General features: G+C 38.4%; 1 protein-coding gene across 4 annotated transcripts in view; it reads left to right on the top strand.

Annotated features, from left to right (window-relative positions):
- esrp2 (epithelial splicing regulatory protein 2) overlaps window positions 1-27,864 on the top strand; it is a 51,868-nt gene that overhangs the window by 17,452 nt on the left and 6,552 nt on the right. For all 4 annotated transcript variants that reach the window (XM_061878717.1, XM_061878709.1, XM_061878700.1 and 1 more), the window contains 12 exons: window positions 4,614-4,727; window positions 6,260-6,374; window positions 6,658-6,750; window positions 8,768-8,822; window positions 9,179-9,289; window positions 10,910-11,042; window positions 14,391-14,433; window positions 17,852-18,153; window positions 18,284-18,511; window positions 18,585-18,783; window positions 23,022-23,211; window positions 25,185-25,362. In XM_061878717.1, coding sequence (XP_061734701.1) covers window positions 4,614-4,727; window positions 6,260-6,374; window positions 6,658-6,750; window positions 8,768-8,822; window positions 9,179-9,289; window positions 10,910-11,042; window positions 14,391-14,433; window positions 17,852-18,153; window positions 18,284-18,511; window positions 18,585-18,783; window positions 23,022-23,211; window positions 25,185-25,362 — 1,761 coding nt within the window. The remainder of the gene's footprint in view (window positions 1-4,613; window positions 4,728-6,259; window positions 6,375-6,657; window positions 6,751-8,767; window positions 8,823-9,178; window positions 9,290-10,909; window positions 11,043-14,390; window positions 14,434-17,851; window positions 18,154-18,283; window positions 18,512-18,584; window positions 18,784-23,021; window positions 23,212-25,184; window positions 25,363-27,864) is intronic.

Raw genomic sequence — 27,864 nt, 5'->3', positions numbered from 1 at the left:
CAGTGTAGGTTAGTTTGTGTGCTGAACCTTTAAATATTAACCCAAGCAATCAGTTGGTTCTTTTCATTCCTTTGTGTCAACCATTACTCTCTTGTTATCTTGGACTGCACTTGTTTTTAGCCTGTTTCTCACAGTAAAGACAACACATCTGTCAATTCTATTGAGCATCTAATTCAACTACTGAATTGATGGTGGAAACGTTTTAACTGCCTTTTTAAAAAGTGACCACCACACAGACAGACATTTTGTTAGTTAAATGTTGAACTGTTCCTCAATTTGCTTGTTTTAAAAAAAAAGTAAATTGGGGAGGTGTGGTTTGAAGCGGAAGTGATTAAAGAACAATTCTTGAAGCCAATAAAGATACCAGTTTATCACATATTTTTGGTGTGTACTGACAAACCATTCGCAATTGTGAGTTGACGGTATGTAGACCGTGCTGTGCACATCTACATTAAGTTAAGCAGGTGAGATGTAGTTATAACGGATTTAAAATCTGCATTTGCGGTGTATTTGTGCGTCATGACTAAAAGTGTATTGCGCTGTAATTTGTCCATTAGTCCAGGAAACACGCCTAGAATGTCTTGTCGGGTGCCTTTGTGTTGCAGCCTGTGTTGTTGATGTATGTGGTATGTCATAGACACACGCGTCTTGTTTTTTTGATCGTCACCTTATTGATTTTTAATCAGTACAAGCAACAAGCTTGAAGTTTGTATTTACATACTATACTACACCAGAAGATAACAAATTTTGTGTACTGAATTGGTTAATAGTGAGGCATTTTTCTCGTCAAAGTGTAATGGATTGCAGGATGAGATTCTCATGTTACTCCATAGGGATGTTAAGACAAAACCAATAGGCAAACATTTAAAAAGCCAAAGTCAAACAGTTCATCATCCCTGGTGGGTGTGTCGCCGCAAAATCTCTAAAAGTAAAGAGTCATAGCATTACTCATGTTTGGATGTTGAATTTGGTCTTTGACTACTTTGTTTGTGCTCAAACCACAATATTGCTAAACGTCGTGTACCTTAAAGTAAATATTCATATCTGAAGTAATGTATTTACCCTTACCTGTATTGTTTTTATACACAGTAAACATTTGACACTATTGCTTTTAAAAACATTGTCGGAAACCATTTTACATTTTGTTCCACATTTAGTTTCATGCAGAGAGAGCTCGTGACATACATACCCACACACAACAATATTAAAACAGTTGTTTACTTCTAACAATGCAAATACAGTGGTACCTTAAGAGTATTTTGAGATACAAGCAGTCTGAGATTTTTGTTGTGCTTTAAGTTGCGAGCGTTTTAATTAGTTATGAACAACCCCTGCCACTGGTAGTATTTTTTCAGAGCCCACACCCTGATATCAACAAAATCCTGCCCTTCATCCAACGCAACTGAGTGACATGCCAAGGACAACACGCAGCCAATCAGAAAAACAAACCGTTAAAACCGTGTCCTACTCTGTAGCAGACTTGGCGAAGCAGCCCAACCACAGCACCGTCAGTCTGCACCACTCCAAAGCAGAATTCCGCTTACGTGCTGGAACAACATCCACATAGTGGACATTAATTATTTAAAATATAGATATGTTGCCGATTGATCTGCCTGACGTGTTTCAGTTTGTCCTTCTCTGGACAATCGGGCATTAGCCTTGCTTCCGGTGTCTTATGCCGACACACATGTTGGTTACTCTGACCTCCTCGGTCCGTCACCCTAAAATGTTTATGTGCAACATAAACGATTTCTTCGTTGCTATTGTTAAACGACGGAAAAGCAACCCAAAGGAAACATCCGATTAGTCCGGTCCCCACATTAAATGCTTTACAACATTATTACATTATCTCATAAAACCACTATTGTAGTTTGTAGTAAATTTTATTGTATTCATATTTAACTAATTATTGTAATCTCAAGGTTTGGTTTTCTTATTAAATTTGTGGTGTTTTTGGCAAAAATTGAATAAATTGTTTTTATTTCAATGTGCGCGGCTAATTTGAGATACAAGTGTTTTTAGTTACGAGGTCGGTCATTGAAGTTAAAATAAAGTACCACTTATCTCCACACACACACACACACACACACACGCACACACCCGAGGTGTGGTCAAATTACCCTCTGCATTTGACCCATCCCCTTGTTCCACCCCGTGGAAGGTGAGGTAAGGGGAGCAGTGAGGAGCAGCGGTGGCAGCGCTCAGAAATTATTTTGGTGATTTAAGCCCCAATTCCAACCCTTGATGCTGAGAACCAATTTAGCTTGTACATTGATGTACTACTGTATCAGTCAGGTAGGTATTGACAAGGTTTGTATTTTGTGCAATACAATTACTTAATTTAACTTTACAATACTATACACTATAGTATTTGTCAGTTTGTGTGAGGATACTGAACACCACCGTATTGATTGTGCAAGAAGTTCAGCTGCGGCATTATTCTTTTGGACTATTTTTCTAACACTAGGCTTATTTGACACTCCCTGACAACGCTCTTATCAGAGATTGTGGCGGCCACATGCACCGCCCTTCCTCACCAATGCATACAAATAATACAGTGAAGAGTGTTTTCAGATGGGACCATGTGCAAAGGCCATTTCCTCCTTAATTATGAACACACCTTGTAGGTTCTTCAAGATTCAACAATGTAGAAGGTAATGTCAGAAGTGGGGGGAAAGGGTTTTGCGCTCAAGTGTATGTCTGGTATAGGGTGATTGGGCCCACTAAATTAAAGCTGTCTGATTTCAACATAAAAGCTCTCTTAAGGAGGCAGGGCTGTGTGACCTTGTTGGTCTCCCACGCTGCAGTTGGTTCAAGAATTAAGCACATTTGAGCAAATAAAAGAGTTGGGGCGTGTCATTGCCTGCTCTGGAACATTAACGTCTGTCTTAGTAATTGGGCAAGGTTTGCACTGTTACTATTAGGTCCTGTTGTGTGGAACAACTCGCATTTTTCTCACATTGCTGTTCAATCTACGAAAAAACATTTCCACGTTACCCCATGAACACACCCTATTCCTCATTTTTCAGCAGATGTTTGCCGTTGCCTCATGGGCCCTGCATTTTCTCCACTGAGAAACGGGCCCAAACACGCACCTGTAATACTTTTGTGTGTGTGTTTATCAGTCATATATAGCCTGTGGCCATGTGAAACTGCTCTCTCTGCCAGAGTTTCACAGGGCCTAATTTATGTTGTCACACATGGACATTGGGTACTCTGGGGTGACAACTCTTTCACAATTCTCCAGTGGAATGAGGACATGATGGGTTTTGCAATTTGATCATTCAACAAATTGGATCAAAAATGTCTTTGTCAAGGTAATAATGCCCAGTTTTGATTGACAGAGAGATATTCATTTAGAGGTCTCCACGTAATGCAACTTTGACTTTTTTATTGATATTCTATTGATATTTTATTTGATATTGATATAAAATCTTTTGATCCATTTTAAGAGGCCATTTTCTCTTCATGACATCACAAAGGAAAAAAACATCTTTCCTCATGGAAATGTTGTGTCCTCTGACCCGCAACCTTGCTAGATGAGCCAACCCATACAGAACAGTTTTGCAAAAAAGCAAACTTCACTTCACGTCTTGAAATTTAAGCCTGGACAACTGTCTGTCAGTCAGGAAATTTGATCTATAAATTTGATCGTTTTGTTTTTGGTTAGAGTAATTTAGACTAATGGAAACGTGGCTGCTGATTTGTGCCAACGGCCTTTCCTAGGCACTGGAGCAAGTTGGGGGAAGTGTCTCTCTGAAACAGGCAAGGACAAGCACAACTCATTATCAATAAAGCTACAGACATAAAGACATGTTCCCAGTAGGGCTTACTAAAAGTACTTTTTGACCACAGTCTAAATTCCGCAATCTAGTCTTTTAAAAGAGTCTTGCGGGATGTTTGAGACCTAATTTAAAAAGCTGATGATAACTGATCACTTTGGAAAGGCAACATTTTATACAAGTCCCTTGTATTGGAACTAATTGTTTCACTAACGAATCATAATAAATGACATATGATATAGTATTTCTTTTAAAAGTGGCAGTGACACACTCATCACATTAAACGCATTTAAAAAGGTAAAAACACCATTAACATGCCTGTTTTTTGTTGGTAAGTGATTGCCTTTCAAACATGTGCATCATGTTGGCACTACACACTGGACAGGGGTCATTGCATGTACTTTAATAAATCATGCATGCTGGTGTTCAGGATTTTGATGGTTGTTTGCGTTACTTAAACAAGCCTGGTTGGAGTTGTATGGCGTCTTGAAGTGCAATTGTGTAATCCTACTCCCACTCGACAAACATTAAAACCTGTTTGACAAGTGCACACCATCCAAACATTAAATAGAGCAACACCTTCAATTTTAGGGCTTTTTAATTCTCACAGTACTGTTTGCACATGAGTTGAAACCTATTCAAATTCTCATATTCATGTATAAGATGTCCTGTCAATTGCTGCTATATTTAGTTGATGTCCACTACACCTGCATTATTTTCCTTTTTTAAATATGATTGTGATAAGTTTTGATGGTTCTTGAATGCAATGAATGACAGTTATCTACGAGAAGATGTAACAATACACATTTTCCTTTGCGGTTTGTTGTGCAGTTCCAGCAATCTGTGGCATCGGAACTAAAGTGCCTCGAGAGGAGCTCTTACACTCTTTGTGTCAACAGCCCCCTTGTCATCCGACAGGCCCTCCACCCAGAGGCTTCCAAAAAGGTAAATAGGGTTACACTCTCGCTCTCCTATTGTATAGATTTTAACAGTCCAAAAATGTAAAGAGAGAATACATTTACATAATTTTGTTGGACAAAAAATAGGGGTGTAACGATTGATCAATATGTCAATAGATTGAATTATATTCTTAAATTATAAGTATATTGATCTGTGCTCTGCTAGTTTTCTTTACTGAAGACAGGTATCGATCCAAACTTGTTTTAAAAGGGAATCGATTGATTTTAATGATACTAGAAAAAGGAAAACTTTGGATTTAAAAACAGTAGACTTTATGAGGTTTAGCATTTTTAATGAAAATGACGTTAACTGAAGTCTATATGCCCATGTGTAGCATCATCAAAACAAGAATGGCGGACAAATACAGTGGTCGAGAAAGGTCATAACAAACACCAACGGCAATAGACAAGACAATATCATAAATTACCACACAAAAGGTTTCAGCTACATCAATACTGCAAAAAGCACATGACACAACACAATAATATAAAGCCGCAATACTACTGTAAGCCACAAAATATGTGACCGACACAACGGAAGTGAAAGCAGAGCAAGTGACGGGAGACACCGACTTCCAGACCACAAGAAGTCATTCATCAGAATTAAGCACACAAGATTGATGAAGGATGCAATGGAAATTAGGAAGCGAGGGGCCAACACCATCAACAGGGATGAGGGGGCCTACAAGTTTCCGCACCCCTGAGACACGCTGTCTTTTATTGGGGGTAAACAGATTCTATGGCCGGGTCAGGGAACTTTATTTAGGAGGTAATTCTACGCCCAAAATGTTGGTTACTGTACTTTATTGAAAATTGCTTGAATGTTTGAAATTGGAGTAGAAAACGTTTTCTCTTGTTAATTAAACCTAAAGCGTTGGCTGCGTTTTATTTAAATGTAAATTGTAAATGTATTAGCCATGAATTGTTATTTGCTTGCTTGTTTGTACCCGTAATTCATTTATACCTAACTCCCTTACAATAAATAACAGGATAATAGGGAACTTCACCTGCAGTATCCAGTATTTATTTCATAGTCACTCTGGTTGATTTAAAAAAAATTTTTGCTAACAATTTACTGAATCAATTTCATGTCAATGAATCATTTTTGGATCGCATTATTCTAAAAAAAACGTCTCGTCCCTGAATCGTATCGGCAAACATAAATATTGAACTGAATCATTGTTGAAATGAATCATTACACCTCTACAAAAACAAACTATGCAGCAAAAGGGTCATTTTTGCACTTCCTTGTAGTGTGAAATTATACAAAACATGATGCAAATAAAGTACTTTATATAAAAGCCTTTTTTGGATTAGTATTATGGCACTATATTGGAGGCCTAAACTCTCAACATTTACTGTATAACCCTAACTCCTAAGAATATTTTCATTACGGTTATATTTCTCATGCTTATTTTATTAATTCTGCATTCTTTTTACCCCTTTTGTTAGTATTGTGAGTGTAACTGATCATCAAATGATGTATTGTCCTGTCAAATGCTTCTGCCTGCTTTTCAGAATCTTGTCCTTCCCGAGTGTTTCTTCTCCTTTGTGGACTTCAGAAAGGAGTTTGAGAAATGCTGCCCCAGTGCCGGCCCCGCAAACAAGCTGGAGCTTTCACCAATGTTAGAACGTGTCCTTTTTGAGTTAATTGCAGTGTGTGAATGTGAGTATGAATGCTGTCTGTCTATCTGTGTTGGCCCTGCGATGAGGTGGCGACTTGTCCAGGGTGTACCCCGCCTTCCGCCCGATTGTAGCTGAGATAGGCGCCAGCGCCCCCCGTGACCCCAAAAGGGAATAAGCGGTAGAAAATGGATGGATGGATGCATGAAAGCTTGTTTTAAGCCATTTTAAAGTGTTGAGTAAAAAAAACAAACTAAAAAAAAAAGGTAGTTGGCCTTTAACCGGGCATGCAGATGTGGGTCTACCTGGAGTCACAGAGCTGACGGGGGTGAGGGAAGTGAGAAGTATGGTGGAGCTGACCCTCTGCATCCTGGCTGAGCCTTACAGTAAGTAACCGCCCATCTTGACACCAATTGATTGAAACACCATGAGCACTAACTGAAGTGACGTCTACTTTTCTAATTAAATAGCTGTAAAACAATTTTAACCATTTAACTACCTGATTGTGTGGGTCTACATAATTGTCCTTTGTGGCCCCCAACTTGTCGTACCTGTTTTTTCAGAACTCGCTCAGCCTGAATGGCGAAAGGCAGAAACCCATCCATAAAGTCCACTTACAAATAATATATTAAAATATCGCCCGCGTATTTAAACAGACTAATTTTCTGTGTATGTTTGATAGGGCATTTTTTTGCCGACAAACTACACATGTCAATAGACATACTTATTAAGAATAGATATTAAAGTATGTTGCTTATATACAAACCCCGTTTCCATATGAGTTGGGAAATTGTGTTATAAGTAACTATAAACGGAATACAATGATTTGCAAATCCTTTTCAACCCATATTCAATTGAATGCACTACAAAGACAATATATTTGATGTTCAAACTCATTACCTTTATTTTTTTTTGCAAATAATAATTAACTTAGAATTTCACGGCCGCAACACGGGCCAAAGTAGTTGGGAAAGGGCATGTTCACCACTGTGTTACATCACCTTTTCTTTTAACAACACTCAAACGTTTGGGAACTGAGGAAACTAATTGTTGAAGCTTTGAAAGTGGAATTCTCACCCATTCTTGTTTTATGTAGAGCTTCAGTCGTTCAACAGTCCGGGGTCTCCGCTGTCGTATTTTGCGCTTCATTATGCGCCACACTTTTTCGATGGGAGACAGGTCTGGACTGCAGGCGGGCCAGGAAAGTACCCACACTCTTTTTTTACGAAGCCACGCTGTTGTAAAACTTGCTGAATGTTGCTTGGCTTTGTCTTGCTGAAATAAGCAGGGGCGTCCATGAAAAAGACGGCTCTGAGATGGCAGCATATGTTTTTCCAAAACCTGTATGTACCTTTAAGCTTTAATGGTGCCTTCACAGATGTGTAAGTTACCCATGCCTTGGGCACTAATACACCCCCATACCATCACAGATGCTGGCTTTCTAACTTTGTGTCGATAACAGTCTGGATGGTTCGCTTTCCCTTTGGTCCTGATGACACAATGTCGAATATTTCCAAAGACAATTTGAAATGTGGACTTTTCAGACCACAAACACTTTTCCACTTTGCATCAGTCCATCTTAGATGATCTCGGGCCCAGAGAAGCCTGCGGCGTTTATGGATGTTGTTGATAAATGGCTTTCTTTTTGCATAGTAGAGCTTTAACTTGCACTTACAGATGTAGCGACAAACTGTATTTAGTGACTGTGGTTTTCTGAAATGTTCCTGAGCCCATGTGGTGATATCCTTTAGAGATTGATGTCAGTTTTTGATACAGTGCCGTCTGAGGGATCGAAGGTCACGGTCATTCAATATTGGTTTCCAGCCATGCCGCTTACGTGGAGTGAATTCTCCAGATTCTCTGAACCTTTTGATGATATTATGGACCGTAGATGCTGAAATCCCTAGATTTCTTGCAATTGCACTTTGAGAAATGTTGTTCTTAAACTGTTAAACTATTTGCTCATGCAGTTGTGGACAAAGGGGTGTACCTCGCCCCATCCTTTCTTGTGAAAGACTGGGTATAAAAACAGCTTCCAAAAAAATGCTCAATCATGGCACCCACCTGTTCCCAATTAGCCTGCACATCTGTGGGATGCTCCAAATAAGTGTTTGATGAGCATTCCTCAGTTGTATCTATATTTATTGCCACCTTTTCCAACTTCTTTGTCGCGTGTTGCTGTCATAAAATTCTAAAGTTAATGATTATTTGCAAAAAAATTAATTATCAGTTTGAACATCAAATATGTTGTCTTTGTACCATATTCAACTGAATATGGGTTGAAAAGGATTTGCAAATCATTGTATTCCGTTTATATTTACATCTAACACAATTTCTCAACTTATATGGAAACGGTTTGTATTTGATGCTAATGTACAATCTTATCTGTTTTGTCCTTTTTAGATCACATTTTTTCCTGCGTGGAGAACGTAAAGTACAAGTTTGATTCTGGCACGTGGTATGTATGAGACGCAAACATCTTGTTGTTGCCACAACTATCAGCAAGACTGCCAACACCCTAAATTATATTGTCTATAAATCAGAGGGGATTAAAGTGTTAATTACAGCAGGAATGCTAGCACGCCTGTGTTGTTAACGCTTTTATTGTCACTCTTTCTCACGGTATACTGTACTTTGCTAAAGTCTTATATGAAGACTGTATATTTTTTTAATCACGCTTTGACAATGTATAATTTACATGAACGGTTGCTGGAAAATACAGTTAAGGTTGTCTATATGACTGTTAATGAAACAAATGGTGTGTTTGCTGCTTTGTTCAATAATTTATTGTTTCCCTGTATGGTTTTCATGTAGCAGTAAGACGGAGCCAGTGGACAGTGAGACGGTCATCAGAGCGCGAGGACTTCCATGGCAGTCTTCAGACCAAGACATTGCTCGCTTCTTTAAAGGACTCAATATCGCCAAGTATGTTGCGCTTTACCGATATATTTTAACCAAAGCATTAAGATAGGATAGACATATTTATCCCAAAATGGATAAATTATGTGGTTGCAGTGCATATTCAAAAGTCCACAAAATAGGGTAAAAACAAGAGGGAAACAATTGAAGAACACAAAGGACATAAAAGAAGACATAGCTGCACTTCAGTGGTGCCATTTTTCCAGGACTACTAAAATTACATTTTCTTATTTAAACACGGATAGCAGGTCAATTTTATGTGTCGGACTTGATAATTTCGCGATATTGCCATATGTTTGCTGAAAGGATTTAGTAGAGAACATCGACGATAAAGTTTGCAACTTTTGGTCGCTAATAAAGTAAGCCTTGCCTTTACCGGAAGTAGCAGACGATATGCGCGTGACGTCACCGGTGTGAGGGCTCCTCACATCCTCACATTGTTTATAATCATAGCCTCAAGCAGCAAGAGCTATTCGGACCGAGAAAGCGACGATTTCCCCATTAATTTGAGCGAGGATGAAAGATTTGTGGATAAGGAAAGTTAGAGTGAAGCACAGAAAAAAAAAAAGCGACGGCTCCGGGCGGCAGCAGTGTGAGTGTTTCAGATGTAATTAGACACATTTACTAGGATAATTCTGGAAGATCCCTAATCTGCTTATTGTTTTAATAGTGTTTTAGTGAGATTGTAAAGTCATACCTCAAAGTCAGATGGCTGCGGTGAACGCCAGTGTCTCTGATGGAAGCCATGGAGAAGCTAAGCTACCGGCTTCCTTTTTTGACAGCTGCTGCAGTAGGAAGTATAGTAATCCACTAATGTCTCCGGTAAAAGCCGACTTAATATCACAATTTTCCCATCCAAAAACATGCTGGTTGATGTAGAGAAACATGTTCGCTTGACCGCTCTGTGTTAAAGCTTTACAACAAACAAAGAAAGATCTGCTGTGTTTCGGTGCTAAAGGCAGCTGCAATCCACTTATTTATAGTCTCCATTATTAATTGAACAAATTGCAAAAAATTCAGCAACACAGATGTCCAAATTATTGCGTGATTATGCAATGAAAGGAGACGACTTTTAGTTGTAAGTGGTGCTGGGCTAATATGTCCCCTCCAACCAATAACGTCACAAGCACGCGTCATCATACGCGTCATCATTCTGCGACGGTTTTAACAAGAAACTCCGCGGGAAATTTAAAATTGTAATTTAGTAAACTAAACCGGCCGTATTGGCATGTGTTGCAATGTTAAGATTTCATCATTGTTATATAAACTATCAGACTGCGTGGTCGGTAGTAGTGGGTTTCAGTAGGCCTTTAATTCAATGAAAACTAAAAAAAGAGTTATGAATAATACATATTGAGCACATATGATAAATAATAAAACAAACACCATCTTAACACCCATGTACACTATGAAAAACATTCATTTTCATAGAGTCAGGTGGAAGCTTCTATGTAGATCATTAGATATTGGAGACAACTGACAAATTAGCGTTGGCTACAAACACTATGATGCATACATTAGATGATTGTTTCAAACATCTATGTTTCTGTATATGTCCCTATTTCAAATGAACCGAAATAAATACATGTTGACGTTTTTCAAGGACAATTATGTCATTTGTTTCAGAGGGGGCGTGGCCTTGTGCCTCAACGCTCAGGGAAGGAGGAATGGCGAGGCCTTGGTTCGCTTTGTCAATCCTGAGCATAGAGATCTGGCACTGGAGCGCCACAAGCACCACATGGGCAGCCGCTACATTGAGGTCAGTTTTGTGTACTTTTGGGTTTTAACTTTTACGAACATCCAAGTTAAGGCCCACTCATATTGTGTCAATCCTTCAACAAACAGTCTGAGGGTGTGAAATAGCGCATGACTAAGTTAGCCTGAAATATGCTGCAGGGCTGTATCACTGTCAAAAGTTAAACATCAGTAACTTTTCTTCATAGACTCCTTCCTGCTTGATTAGTTCAAGCTTTGCCCTAAGGGAGAAATTTAACACAGTTAGTATAGAGATGAAGGTGCTTCATCAGCCTCCCAATGACTTCATATAGCTCGGTTGGTAGAGTGGCCGTGCCAGCAACTTGAGGGTTGCAGGTTCGATTCCCGCTTCCGATATCCTAGTCACTGCCGTTGTGTCCTTGGGCAAGACACTTTACCCACCTGCTCCCAGTGCCACCCACACTGGTTTAAATGTAACTTAGATATTGGGTTTCACTATGTAAAGCGCTTTGAGTCACTTGAGAAAGGCGCTATATAAATATAATTCACTTCACTTCACTTCATTAGACACTTTGATGTTTGTCTTTGATTGTACAATTCATTCCCTTGGGTTTTTCGCAGGGGTTGTCCTTTTAAAAACAGTGTACAGAAAGTCAGCAGAACCAGTACAATTAGCACAATTTTGTATTATTTCTGGGAGAGTGGTGTGTGTGTCACCTGAAGACGCTGGTAGCCATAGTAACACCTTATAACTGTACGGATACTAAAAAATTAAGTGAATGAGTGTGAATGGTTGTATGTCTGTATTGGCCCTGTGATAAGAGGGCGAGTTTTCCAGTATGGATTGAAGTCAACCCCCTGTGAATAAGTAAAAGTAGTGTTTTCAAATGATTGATTTAAAAAAAAAAAAAAAAAAAAAAAGATTAAACACACTTATAATTTGGATCATTCGTGATTAATCACAATAAATTAATTGCTTGAATTACTTGCTAACATTAGGTACATTTACCTATAGACCAATATTTGTCATAAAGGAACATATTTTTAATATTTTACTTGAATTCATGTAATTGATTTCCTCAAAACTTGGTAACCATTTTATCTTAAGTACCCATGGAGTTTATTTTGAAATGATGTTGGCGGGTAAGCACACCAGTCGGTTTCTTCACTCATCTTCTGCACTGACGTATACATTCATCAATGACTATCAAACGACACATGCCACCTTTCAGGTAACCATCCACCGGTTGAGAGAAAATGCACTTTTTGGGGGATTTTGCCTATCATTATATATATAAAACACATGACGACAGATGGATTTTGTTTATAATGCATTCTAACTTGTAAATAAACATGAATATAAGCCGCCTTACAGCTGAACCAATGGGAGGTCCTCTATTCCGCCCATAAATCCCAGTAAATAACCACCCAAAAAGCGCCAACAATACTCCGTTTTGAAAAATAACCAATTATTTGTGATATTGGTGGTATAAGAGCTAACACAGACAAACTATTTATTTATAGCAGTGTCGTGATCACTACATCATCTGAATGGGAATATATAAACATCCCAGCAATCGAGTGACTGAAAGAGCTTTATATATTGAAACCCATTATTTAAGTTACATTTAAACCGGTGTGGGTGGCACTGGGAGCACATGGGTAAGGTATTTTGCCCAAGGACACATCGGCATTGACTAGGATGGTGGAAGCAAGGATCAAACCTGGAACCCTCAAGTTGTTGGCACGGCTGCTCTATCAACCGGGCCATGCCGCCAAAGTCTGCAGTGAGTAATAATCAGTGATTAAGGAGAAAAAAAAGAAGGTTGTGATGCGTTTATGAAAATAATGCTCCGATTGAAATATGTAAATATTAAATGTTACTATGAATTTACCTGTTACTACATTACATACATACTTACAGTGTATAAAACGGAGGTGTTTGGATGTTTTTTAAGGGCTTTATTGGCATAATAGAACAGCTTCCACAACCTCTATTGTAAGTGGACTTTTGATGGTATTTATTTAATAGTTAGAATACAAAAAAAAAAATACATCCATCATGTCTTTCATAATGATTGTGTACGTTAGGCAAAATTCCCAAAAAGTGCAGTTCCCCTTTAAGGTAAAGTAGGGTGTGCGCTCAAAATAAATTGAGTATCGGTAATTCATCTGAAACTAAACATGATTTATGTGCAATTTTTGGGTGATTAATCACAAGAGTTAATTTGTTATTTTTGACAGCCCTAGGTAAAAATTTAACTGATGAAACACATTTGACTCACCAAGGTGTAACGCAAATATTAGGTTTCACTGGTATTATTTGGGGTGGAAAAAATATTGATACAACACTATATTGTGATGCTTATTCTAAAGATATACATATTTTGTCTTTAGCATAGGGTTGTTAAAGTAACATTTCTTCCTACATTTTTTTTCGGTTCAAAATCGTGTTTTGGTCTGATTCTACCACATGGAGTACTTCTGCACCGCCGCTCTGCAAAGTGTCACTGTACTGCTACTTCGCTGTGCAGTGGTAGTGGTGAACAAGGCAGCACAAGAAGTCGACAGTTGAGGAGTAAAGCAAATCTTTTTGGCATTTAATTGGCAAGAAAAAACTTGACTCACTTTCTGTATAATTGCATTTAAATAGATTGTTTGAATTACATTGTTTTTTAACTTAGTTGGTCCAAAAAAAAAAAAAATACTGTCATTGACTGTACAACTTGTATTTTAAGATGTGTCTTAAATTTATCAGTGTATATATATGTAGCATATTGCAATACTACTATACATTGTATTTTGATTTAAGTATCGTGATATTTATCATATCGTGAAGTCCCTGCTAATACCCAGCGTTGGTTATTATCAAGCTTATAGGGCTGTCTTGCCATAATGTACTTGCAGTGTAGGACCCCTCATAGCATCATGTGAGGCTGCTGACAGATCAGCTTGGTCCTCTGATAAATACATGTTCATAGATGCTGCTACACTCATACAAGGTTTACTGCCATACTCTCTTTCTGCTATTTCACTCTGATTATCTCTCACTGTTGATGCACTGGCTGTAAGATTTTTTCATGTTTTTCTTTTTGAATTTTAGTCTGAAGAGTGGCATTGTCAATATTTTCTTTTTTTCTTTCCTCTACTAGGTAGACGGTCTCTCTCTCTCTGCCTGTCAGGACTTGTAGTGTAATAAAGATTCTGGGAGACAACACAACACACAAATGGTTCTTACAATGTGGGAAGAGTAGCAAATATTTGATAAGGGCAAAGCCAAAGCTCAGTGATAAATATTTAGTAAGGGCAAAGATATAGCTCAGTAATAGATGTTAACATTTTTGTCTTAAAAGATTAAGGCGAAACCCACTTTTCCTTTTCGTCTTCACAGGTGTACAAAGCCACCGGAGAGGAATTCCTCAAGATTGCTGGAGGTAAGATTCTAAATTTTCCTTCTGTGCAAAAGGAATCATTGTGAAAAGCTTTCTGTTTTTGTGCAACGGACTTCAGTTTCATGACTTTTTTTTTTCTTGTGAGGAAACACAAAGCCCTTCTACATATCTGTAAAAGAGCAACTTCTTTAGTGTGTGTAAAGTAAGGTTTCTTCTTTTGCTCTCTCTCCTGTTACCTGTGTGCCTGCCTCATCCAAGTGATCTCCAGCAGCTTATCTCAGACTCATAAAAGATGCTTTGTGAGAGGCTAATCCCCCTCCCGCCCCACACTTGCCTCACCTGCCGCTTCCTCTCTATAGTGCAACCCCTCAGAGAAGAGAGAACTTGTTCTCTTGGTTAACAACACCTCACCTGTTCAGTCGTGCCTCAATGTCCACGCTTTTCTACAGGGGCCGAGCTCACGCATGCTACAAAGTAGTGTGCAGTGCTGATACAAAAAGGGTGTGAAGAGACAAAGTCGGGGCCAAGGGCCTCTTGTCCGCGGTGCGGGAGTAACACACAAAAGAGATAGTTGACAAAGAAACTTAGTGCGACTGTGGACTTTAATCAGAATGAACTCAAATCGATGCACTTTCAGTAAATAGTTCAAGCAGGCCAGACAAAATGCAATTCAAGAAAGAAAAGTTAAATCAGTACTTTCTAATCCGGAAGGTAATTATGCCCCCAGTGCACTTATAAAACCAAACTATGTACTTTTTATTTGTGACCCATTTTTTTTAGCAAAAAAAGTAAATTTAAAGTAATTTTACCTCCAAATCTTTTGTCGAAAAAGAACCCACTAAATTCTGGAGCAGACCCAACTGAAGTAAAGTGTTTGGGTAGTTTTTATGTGTGACCCATTGTTTTAGCAAAAATACACACACACACAAACAATTTTTTTTACCTCCAAATCTTTTGTCGAAGAAGAACCCATTAAATTCTGGAGCTGACCCAAATTAAGTAAAGTATTTGTTAATGGAACAGTGGTGAATTAAGGTTGCTGTATGTGGCAGTGAGCACCCACTTTGTAATGCACCTTGCTGCCACCTACAGAACTGAAGTGGATTAATATCCGTTTTAATTGGTGCTGTCGAACGTTTAAAAAAAGCGAATAAATAATTGGGATCCAAAATTAATAAATTCTTTTAGTGTACTGAGGTATTTTCATTTAAATTCCATTATTATAAAGAGAGTTCTATAACAACAAATAACTCAAAAGGCATTTTTTAAATTCTAGCATGTTAACAATAGTGATTTAAGAGGACAGATTTAACAAACAAATGTTTATATTTGTCACAATTGGATGCTGAACTTTGTAAAATGGATAAGAGGAAATGTTAGTATTTCCTGTCTCATGCATTTTTTAAACCTATTTTAAAAGAACATGAAGTTATTTACTTATGAGTGATTATTTATTTTCAGCCAGCCGGAGAGACACAATGGGTTACCTTATCCCACACACAAGCGATTAAAATCTTTTCCTAATATAAGTCGGCTCTGGAATTAAATATTATGTACACATCATTGTACATGTAATAACGCTATATTGTTCTGAAATATAATGTACACATCATGGTACATGTAATATATCTATATTGATTTTAAATAAAATGTACATGTAATATCACTGTTTTAATTCTAACTATAATGTAACATAAGGGACGGCGTGGCGCAGTTGGGAGAGTGGCCGTGCGCAACCCGAGGGTCCCTGGTTCAATCCCCACCTAGTACCAACCTCGTCACGTCCGTTGTGTCCTGAGCAAGACACTTCACCCTTGCTCCTAATGGGTGCTGGTTAGCGCCTTGCATGGCAACTCCCTCCATCAGTGTGTGAATGGGTGAATGTGGAAGTTGTGTCAAAGCGCTTTGAGTACCTTGAAGGTAGCGCATATACAAGTACAACCCATTTACCATTTAATGTACATGATGTAATATCACTATATTGATTTTAAATATAGTGTATACGTAATATCACTGTATTGATTTTAACTAAAATGTACATGTAATATATCACTAGATAGTTTTTAAATATATTCTGCACATCATTGTACATGTAATATCTCTATATTGATTTAAAATATAATATACATATAAAATCGCTATATTGATTTTAGATATAATTTAAGTGAACATGTTGTAATATTACTATATTGATTTCAAATATAATGTACATGTAATATACCTATATTGATTTTAAATATAATGTACACTGCTGCTGGAAATTACATTTTCCAGAGGGAACTCTCCTGAAGTAATCAATAGTTCTCTCTCTCTCTCTCTCTGTCTCTCTCTGTCTCTCTCTCTTTCTCTCTCTATTGTACAGGTAATATCACTATTGATTTTAAATATAATGTACATGTCATTGTACATGCAATATATCCATATATTTCTTTTAAATTTTAATATACACATCATTGAACATACAATATCTATTGATTTTAAAAAATAATGTACATGCCATTGTACCTGTAATATCATTATGATTTTAAATATAATGTACATTTAATATCACCATATTGATTTAAATATATGGGCTTCACGGTGGAAGAGGGGTTAGTGCGTCTTCCTCACAATACGAAGGTCCTGCAGTCCTGGGTTCAAATCCAGGCTCGGGATCTTTCTGTGTGGAGTTTGCATGTTCTCCCCGTGAATGCGTGGGTTCCCTCCGGGTACTCCGGCTTCCTCCCACCTCCAAAAATATGCACCTGGGGATAGGTTGATTGGCAACACTAAAATTGGCCCTAGTGTGTGAATGTGAGTGTGAATGTTGTCTGTCTATCTGTGTTGGCCCTGCGATGAGGTGGCAACTTGTCCAGGGTGTACCCCGCCTTCCGCCCAATTGTAGCTGAGATAGGCGCCAGCGCCCCCCGCGATCCCACAAGGAAATAAGCAGTAGAAAATGGATTGATGGATGGATGATTTAAATATAATGTACATTGTATGTAATGTACAATTACATGTAATATCACTTGATTGTTTTTAAATATAATGTACATGTAATATCACTGATGCACAGATGTGTTTATAAAGTCCCCTTCATGCGGGTCGAATCACATCTGGGAAGTGAAGCTATTTGTCCAAAGCTGATGGACAAGATGAAACAAAAGAATTGTCTACACTAAAAACAAGAAACATCAGTATCATGACATTGTGAGACACCTTTTTCCCCATGTCTATATGTCTTTGTGTCGCATGCCTTGTTGTAGTTGCTCTCAGTCAAGCATAGGGGGCTGTACAAGTAGTAGGCATACAGTGACCCCATAAGGTTGAAGTTCAGAAATGTAAAAAACATGATAAAATAAGATAACACACTGAATGTGACTGTAATTAATCGATCCCAATTAATGCGATAATTTGACATCCCTATTTTTTCGTGTCTAGTAACTGGGTCCACCTGCCATTTTGTTTCGTCTAATACAAGGCACGTCAAACGAAGTGACCCAGTTCCTGTCCAAAGAGAACCAAGTTATCATCCGCATGCGGGGGTTGCCATTCACTGTTACCCAGCAAGAAGTTCTGGACTTTCTTGGCCCCGAGAGCCCGGTCACAGACGGTGCAGAGGGGCTGCTATTTGTGAAGTACCCTGATGGACGTCCCACCGGTGACGCATTTGTGCTCTTCTCCTGCGACGAGTACGCCCAAAACGCCATGAAAAAACATAGGCAGATCCTGGGCAAGCGCTACATTGAGCTTTTCCGCAGCACTGCAGCTGAGGTCCAACAGGTGAGTGTGGAAAGTCTCAACATGACCACATCATCAGTTTATAATGGCACTCTGATTTTGGGTCTAATTTGCCAGGAATGTGCTGGAGTATCTTCTGATGTAGTTCGTTCTTTGCCATCGTGATTAATAGGTGCTGAACCGCTACTTGTCCACCCCTCTGATATCCACGCTACCCCCCTCGCCCATTCTCCCCGTTCTTGCAACACCTCCTTACCTCCCGGCGGCCAGCCACACGCGTGACTGTGTCCGCCTCCGTGGCCTGCCGTACACGGCAGGCATTGAAGACATCCTGGAGTTCATGGGTGAGCACACTGCTGACATCAAACCCCACGGAGTCCACATGGTCCTCAACCAGCAGGTAAGACAAACCAATAGACCTCACAAGTCTAACACTTATTAAAGGAATGCTGAATCCTCGTTTTGGTCTGCAGGGCAGGCCTTCAGGCGACGCTTTCATTCAGATGAAGTCACCAGATAAGGCCTTCATGGTTGCGCAGAAGTGCCACAAGAAGACAATGAAGGACCGATACGTGGAGGTGTTTCAGTGCTCCACAGAGGAGATGAGTATTGTACTGATGGGAGGAACCTTGAACCGCAGCGGCCTCTCACCACCACCTTGCAAACTCCCTTGTAAGTTCCTTCATTTGATTTGCCCTCTCAAAGGATCAATTCACAATTTTTGTTAAATTAAGTCAAATTTGAAATTGTCATTAATTACCCATGTAATGTTTTCCATTTATCAAGGCTATTACAAGTATTTCAATGGATCAAAGTGATCTCTTCTTATTATACTTTTAATCTACATTTAAACTCAAAGATGATGATTTTAATCTACATTTAACACACTTAATTGGGGTTCAGAACAGAGGTACGTAACCTTTTTAGATCTTGTGGCCCAACTATTCCAGTACAGAGGGTTTCGAGCCCACTAAAATACTAAGAGTGAATTAGTAATTTTACTCTCGATCTTTATTGTATTTAATAACTATATCTAACCTATTTACAGTTTAACAGGATGAAACAAGTCAAATGATGTGAAAGCATTTGTTAATCACAAACATTATTATCAAGGCTTAGGTTAGGTTGATTACAAAAATAAATGTGAATCAAAGATACTGCAAAAGAAAGGGACTCATGAAAACTTATGAGAAATACATTTATATAAAATTACAGAGTGCTAAAATTAATAAATAACAAATAATACATGTTCCTTAGATAAACTGTCAATGAAATTTAATTTTCAAATGAAAATAAAGCTTCAACATTTTAGTCATATTTTTTGTGTTTATGAAAGTGTGTTACAACTAAAAATAGTGGCTGCCCCTACGGGCCACAGCTTAGAAATATATATTTTTTGCGTCCCTCTAGGAGGTGCTCTGGCCCACCAATAGCAGAGCAGTGTATAAAAGGTATGGCCAACTGGGTTTTGAAGCTAGTAGCAAACAAGGCGCCCTGTGAGGTGAGTGGCATTTGACCTATCGTTTAGGAGATACTCTGGTCATACTCTCGGATTAGTCAAAAGCCCCTCACGTGACTACAGGGCGCCATGTTTACTACCAACTTTGAAACCGAGGGACCCAAATTCTCTATACTCTGCTCTGAACAATAGGCCTGGCCCTACGTTTAAGAAGAAAAGGTCTAAATAATATGTATTAGATATGCTTTGGTGTAAATTTTGCTCCACAGCACTTTTTGACTCCCTTTCCAAGTATACCTGCAAAACAATTTGTTTTAGGGGGCGGCAGCCCTTTTTAGATAGCAAATGAAGCCCTCCATGCCCTGGCGCTCCAAAAGAATCAGATTTAATCATTTTGAAAATGTACACTGTTAAATATATATCTTGAAGGTGAACAGACACTGTCAAAAAATAAACTTTGTAAACAGTATATACAGGATTTGTACAGGTGCTTAAAAACCTTGAAAATGCTTGGATTTTATTGCTGTGTTTTCAAGGTTTGAAAAATGCTCGAATTTTGGGTGGAGTGCTTGTAAATGCTTGGAAATGTTCATCATATTTCTTAGCAGTCTGACTCAATAGGCTAATTATAAAATGGAAAAAAATAAAATAAGTTTCCTTAAAAATGAAAGTTACATGCTTGATCGGTTGGCTTTGCACGAGCCCTTACAAAAGGTTGTTGTAAGAGAATAGTGGTGCATCGGTCCATCCTGCCGAGAAGTTGTCGTTTTAATGAACATTTAATGGAAAATGACAAATACTAACTTTGGTTAAAACGTGGACCAAATCCATGTGTAGCCTACTGCAAAGTATGCACAAAGGAAATTAATTTGCCTTTTGTACTTGTTTGCACTGTTAGTCATATGTAATTTGTAACTTTTTGGATACCATAGAGCCGAGTTAATGTGAATGCTTTTGAGTTTGCATACAACATGGTTGTATGTATGTTTTGCTCCATTATTTTGGTTGTCTGACTACCTCAGTTAAAGCAAAGAAGTTACATTATGTCGTTTTGGTTAATTGCATTAAAATGGTAACATTATTGTACTTGTTTGTACTGTGAAGGTCCTGTAATGTATAAGTTGTAACCTTTTTCACAACGTAAAGCTGAGTTAATTTGAATGATTTTGTTTTTTTTACACAACATGGTTGTATGCATTTCTTGCTGTATTATTTCCGTTGTCTACTTAACTTGTCTGGCTACCTCAGTGAAAGCAAAACAAGTTAACTTTTGTCTTTTTGTTAATTTGTTATCATAGCCACAGTTATTTAAATTTTCCCAAAGGAACTCTCCTGAAGGAATCAATAAAGTACTATCTATCTATCTGTCTATGTTGTAAGTCTAGATATGCTCAATGAAATGTGACTGAAGTGTTGTGAAAGAAACTAAATATCTTACTTTAATTTATATAATTATTTTGAGGTTGCATGTATTTATATCACATTATGAAGTTTACAAGCACAAATAGGGCGTGAATCAATCCGTGCTGTTTAATGTCATTGAGAGCTGTAGGTAAGAAAAACAACAAGAAATTTGTAAAACAAAAATGTTTGCAAACGTGTCTATGTTTGCGAACACCAATGACATTCAATAGTCTAGAGAAAACACTGCTTAATTTTCTATGCCCCATTCAGTTAATGATAACTGCTGGTTCAATGTTAGGTTTAGATTTTAGCAGATTTTCCATATATTTCCTACAGACAACATTTGCTGACCTCAAACAACAAGGCTATGGGTTGATTCACACTGTTTTTTGCCTTTTGAAGGGTACTTGAAAAAGAAGAAAATTAATCTTGAAAATCCTTAAAAAGTGCTTGAATTTGGCCATGGAATATATACAGATTAATCAGTCACAACATTATACACACCTGCACACTAATATGGAATCAATACAAAAGCCACATGAAAAAAAAAACCTAAAACATTTATGGTTTATTGTTTGCATGCCATGATTAGATGAAAATATTACTTTATCCCACCCTCTCTGGTGGCCCCTTAAACCAAGTAGTAATATCACAATGGCGCCATCTTTTTTGTCAGAGTTTGGTGGATAATCTTTCAATATGGCCCATGTAACCAAACAGTCACATGTAAAATGTTGTGGACAAATAATCACACAATTATTTCCTTTTTATTTAGCAAAGAGGAGGGGCCTGGCAAACAGCATATACTGCAATGGCCACATATAGGTACTGTACGTCTGTGCTGTGACAATTGGCTCACTGTTAAAAAAGGACTACAAAATACCATGTTCAGTGGTATCCAAAACTGCGTGCAAGCTTAATGTCCAAATACATTAACCTTCTGATTTGATGCTTTAACACCATTATCCAACATTTCTATAACATTTATAAGTCAGAAAAGAGGAAAACACAATAGCTCCCTTTTAATCTATCTTTTGTGTTGTCGACCAAAAAATATTTGACTAAAAGCTTAATGTTTTAGCATAGATGACACTCTAAATGAATCCCTTTAAAGAGAGGATGCCAGTTTTGTGAAACGCTGCACTTTGGTCTTTGCTCGCTCCTTTCTATCTATAGAGATTAGATTTGCAGCCCGAGGAACACTTTGTTTTCTACTTTTTTTTTGTAATGGATCAATATTTACTTCCATTTTTCTGATCTGTAGCCTTAGCTATATAACTTTTTTTATTTTCTTACATTATGCGGAACAACAACGAATACCGTGAGAGGCCAGTGTTGTTTTTACAGTATTCCCTCACCCTCAGCTTTACACCACTGATAGAGGCTGTTTGTATGTAAATACCTTCATGCTGCCATTTAGCTTTGTTTATGTTGTAGGAATGACAGCCTGAATGACAGCCTGAAAGACGATGTCTGCTTTGTAAATAAACTGCTGGTTTTAAAACAATCAAGTCATGGGTTTACACTTTTATATACAGTGGGTACGAAAAGTATTCAGACAACTTAAAATGTTCAGTCTGTTTCATTGCATCCATTTACTAAAATCAAAAAAGTCATCTCATCCTACCTGATGGAGCTTGACAGGTGCAGCAAAGAGGAATGGGCAAAACTGCCCAAAGATAGGTGTGCCAAGCTTGCGGCATCATATTCAAAAAGACTTGAGGCTCTAATGCTATTATTTTTAATTAATTTGCAAAAATTTCTACATTTTATTTTTTCTGTGAAGATGGGGTGCCGAGTGTACATTAATCAAAAATAGAATTTAACTTTTTTTTTATTTTATCAAATGACTGCAATTAAACAAAGCATAACTTTAAAGGGGTCTGAATACTTTCCATACCCGCTGTACATCATTTGGTCATCATGCACCAGCTGCATCAAAACATCCGCCATTAAGATCATCAATTTTGATCGACCCTGTTTAAGAGGTATTCATTTAACAATATGTTTGATAGTTTGTATGTGCTCCGCATCTTTCCTCTTTTAGGTTTATCCCCCCCCACAGCATACGCAGCCTTCCCCACACCACCTGCCATCCTTTCAGAGGCTGCCCTCTACCAGCCCCCACTGCTAGCCACTCCCAGGCCTCACCAGGCCACACACAGCCCCGCCTTGGCATACTACCCTCCTCAACCTCACCTGTATATGAACATGAACTACACGGCCTACTATCCCAGGTTTGTGCTTGTTGGATATTTTAGATAACTATACAGTATGTGTCCACAAATATGGACATTAGTTTGTCGGCTTTCCTTTAGACCAGGTGTTCGCAAATTTTTTTACCAAGTACAACCTCAAAACATTTTAAACCGAAGCAGTTATTAGTGAAGTAAATATTAAAAGCACATAAATGACAATGAACATTACTGTACTACAAATAGAGCTATTAAAATACCAAATTTAAATAACACTATTGATAATGAATAATAACAATTAACTCTATTATCAACAATACAATGGTTTCAAATGCATGCATGTAATGATAACTTGAATTACAAAAGAGAGCAGATAAAGGGAGGGAAAGAAAGAAACAAACTATATTAACCTTGTAGATTGTTATAGTAACATTAGGTTAAGCTTTGTCAGTGTGCCGTGTTTCTCCTAAGAGAAAAACGTTAATATGTTTGATGAAACGTAATTACATGCATGACTATGTATGCATATGTGCTTGTATATGTATAGTAAGTCTATATATACCGTATTTTCCGCTCTATAAGGCACACCTTCAATGAATGGCCTATTTTAAAACGTTGTTCAAATATAAGGCGCACCGCATTATAAAGCGCATAGAATAGACGCTATATTAGAGGCTGGGGTTACGTTATGCATCCTTTAGATGGAGCTGCGCTAAAGGGAATGTCAACAAAACAGTCAGGTCAGTCAAACTTTATTGATTGATTACAAACCAGCGTTCTGACAACTCCGTTCACTCCCAAAATGAATAAACAGCTGTTTTATTATTTTCCCCGATTCAATTAACACGTAAAAAAACAGTCTGATACTGTTACTGTAAATCAAACGTTAGTGCAATCACAATATAGTAACACTTGAAATAGTGGAAAGCAATATCAATAACTCAACGTTGCTCAAATGTTAATGTTACACAACACTCAAAATAAACATGTAAAGCTCACTTTATTAGGTTATTCCTCATAACGAATCCTTCAAATACTTCTTCTTCAGTGTTCGAATTAAACAGTTGGGCGAATACGACATCCAAAGTCGAAGTCGTCATTAAACGAGTCAGTGTCGCTGCTGCTCTATTCCCGTGTTCTACTGTGACTGATCGCCTTGAGTTTAAACTCTGTGTCGTAAGAGTGTCTCTTAATAGGAGCTATTTTGGGGTCTTTACATAAACACACAGAAACGGCACGCCTCCCGCAGTCATATCCCAGCATCCACCGCACGCTTATTCTACGGGGGAAAATGAAGTCGGCGGCTGCTTATCGTAGAAGAAGAAGCGCACTTCTTCTACATGGGAAAATAAAGTCGGTGGCTGCTTATCGTAGTTGCGACACCTGTTGTTACTCAATATTGGACCATATATGAGGCGCACCGGATTTTAAGGCGCACTGTCAGCTTTTGAGAAAATTTGAGGTTTTTAGGTGCGCCTTATAGTGCGGAAAATACAGTATGTTTGTACAGTGAATGTGCGTGTGGATGTATGTACCGTGAGTATGTATGTACTGTATTTGCGTATGTATGTATTAAATGAATATACGTATGTGTATGTACGTATGAATAATTGTGGTGTGTGAGTATGTATGTGAATTTGTATGTACAATATATTTGTCTCCCAGTGTGTGCAGTAGCCAAAGAACGGCTGCAGCCACCCAGAGAGCCCAATTTTTGTCCATTTTAACATTACAAACAGTTTAAATAGTAACACTGTGTTTGAATATAGGAAAATAAAACGTTGTACTTTAATCAAGTGATTCTTTGGCGCACCATTAGATGGAACCTGCATGCCAATAGTGGTATACATACCACAGTTGAAGGCTTAACCCAGTAAACTAGTTGAAAGTGAACCAACATTACCATCTACTGGTTGTTGACAAGTTGTGCACTTGCTTCTACTTTTAACACATTTTACATCCATCTTTTTAACTCAATCAGACTAAAATAAAAAAATTGTCTGGTTTCCTCCCAGCCCCCCAGTTTCCCCCTCCACATTAAGCTACTTCACAGCCCCCCCAGCAATGGCAGCCCAGCCTCACCCGGCAGCCGCCTCCTCAGTGCTGCCTCAGCCCGGTGCTCTGGTGCGGATGCAGGGTCTTCCCTACAACACTGGCGTCAAGGACATCCTCAGCTTTTTCCAGGGATACCAGGTCAGTACCTGCTGCCTCCACAAAAGGGCGCTGTGTGTGTGTGCGTGAGGGGGATGGAGGGGTGTTGCTCGTGTTTGCGCGCGCGTATTATTAAATCCATGATATATAAAACATACTCATTTTTAGTTTGGATGCAACATCATGGAACAGTATTTTGTACTCCTGACACTTGATGATTGGTAATGCTGCGTTCAATTTACCTCAGGAATTGTAAGTGGGACTTTGGAATGACATCATCGTTGAGTTAAAGAGCAATAGAGTTACGAAGTTAAAAATCAAGGTGGCCACGTTACTAAAAACTATTCTTGCGCTTGCCTGGATATAAATACATTTTGAACAAGTATGATGTCCTTCTGTAAGCTTCAAACGTAATGAATGAAGAGGAAAACAGACAGCATTGTTGGCAAAGTAGTACACATATTTCACATGAAAAAATAGTATTGTTATCAGAAATGGGTATATGTACGTGTGTGTGTTTGTGTGTGCATAGAGCTGATTTAATGTGACAAAAACTTGTCAGGAGTTATTACAAGAGCCTTTGTTATTGTTTACACTTAGAGCAGCCATCTTGGAAAGGCAACGTGGGGGTGGTGAGGACTCTACCAATAGGAAATATGACTTTAGGGTGGTGTTTCAATTGAAACTTCCAACTTCCCACCACAAAATGCACGCAGAATTGGTATTTTGCTAGTACTCATCCATGACACTTTACTTCCCATAATGCATTGCAAGGCCAAATTAGGCAGAGCTTTCTGAGACAGTTATGAACCCACTTCCAAAGCCAGGAAAAGCGAAGTGTGGGAAGTGATGTAGAGGGGATTTTGTGTGTGTGTGTGTGTGTGTGTGTGTGTGTGTGTGTGTGTGTGTGTGTGTGTGTGTGTGTGTGTGTGTGTGTGTGTGTGTGTGTGTGTGTGTGTGTGTGTGTGTGTGTGTGTGTGTGTGTGTGTGTGTGTGTCTGTGTGTGTCTGTGTGTGTGTGCGTGCGTGCGTGTGCGCGCAAGAGCTGGTAGAGATGGGCACACATTGTTTTGATTAATTTATCAAAAAAAGTAAAGTAATTTTTTTTTAAATGTTGTCTTTCACCATTTGTCTTTGACTAGTGTGTTTTGGAAACTGGAAATGCATAATTTTGAAAAACATGCTTTATTCAAAATCAAAATGACAAAAATTGCAAGTCAATATAACACTATCTGGTCTCTGAGTTGTTTGGAATACAGTGGAACCTCGATTTACAAACATAATTATTTCTAAAATAGTGTTGGTAAATAGAAAAGTTCATATGTTGAAGCAAATTTCTCCAATGATATGAAAATTGCCTCGACAAGGCAATATTTTAGTCTATATTTGAACCCAATAGAAAGCTAATAAAGCGCTATACAGTACTGAACATCAACAAACATAAGGGGGTGATGATCAACTTTCTATTTATTAAAAAAGTCAAAACAACTAGCTCAACTAACACGCACACACACTGTCACTAGCTCTGTGGGGCACTCGCAGTCTGAAATAACAAAACTCCTTAACTTTACTGTTGTGCTAAATGAATGGTAGCTGGAGATCAATCAGCCAGCCCACAATGAATGGGCTGCCAGGCACAAAATAGCTGCTCTGCAAGGCACACAATGGATGGATGAAAAGATTTTACACTGAGACAAGCTTCGTACATATTTTGATTTGGTGGATATCAGATGGGTTACATTAGTTATACTTTTCTACCTTCAAGGTACTCAAAGTGCTTTGACACTATTTCCACATTCTCACACACACACAGACACACACACACACACACACACACACACACACACTGATGGGGGGAGCTGACATGCAAGGCCCTAACCACGACCCATCAGGAAGTGTCTTGCTGTAGGATACAGCGGACGTGACTAGGACGGCGGTAGCCGGGGATTGAACCAGGAACCCCTAAAACATACACGGTTAAACATTCAGTGCTCTTTTTCAGCCCAGCGAATTTTCTGCCTAGATGGTTTGCTGTAGAACCAGAAGAAATGTCACCAGTGAGCATTATAGTCAATTTTTTCAACAAGAATCATTGTTGGGTTACTTTTATTTTGTAGTAGTTAAAAGGGCTTCATGTTCTCTTTAGTTTAAACTGAGTTTTTGTTTGAAATTTTATTTATTGGGCTCTAATTTATCATTAAATCTAAGACCGAATGTACAAAAACCCTTCTTTTGTGCCATTGAAACGCTGTTGTTGTGGTCTTAAGGTAGTCAGGCGTTCCCTTGGTTACAGCTTTAAACCCAAAACTAAGAAGAGATGTTGGATAAAATCAAGCTAAAACCCCATTTCCCTACTCTCAGGTGCAGGCAGTGAACACAACACAAGGAACAAGTAGTCTGTGCTTTTTAATGTTACTTGATTACATGCTTGAATCTAGCAAGCTGTTCACTTCACAGTCCAATCTTTTAAAGGGCAACACACCAATGATGTGTACTTCACATAAATGACTTTGTATCAAACTAAATGCCAATCGCTAACGGCGAC

The sequence above is a fragment of the Nerophis ophidion genome, linkage group LG02, assembly GCF_033978795.1.
Source record: "Nerophis ophidion isolate RoL-2023_Sa linkage group LG02, RoL_Noph_v1.0, whole genome shotgun sequence".
Lineage (NCBI taxonomy): Eukaryota > Metazoa > Chordata > Actinopteri > Syngnathiformes > Syngnathidae > Nerophis > Nerophis ophidion.
This window is presented reverse-complemented; position numbering and strand designations above follow the sequence as displayed.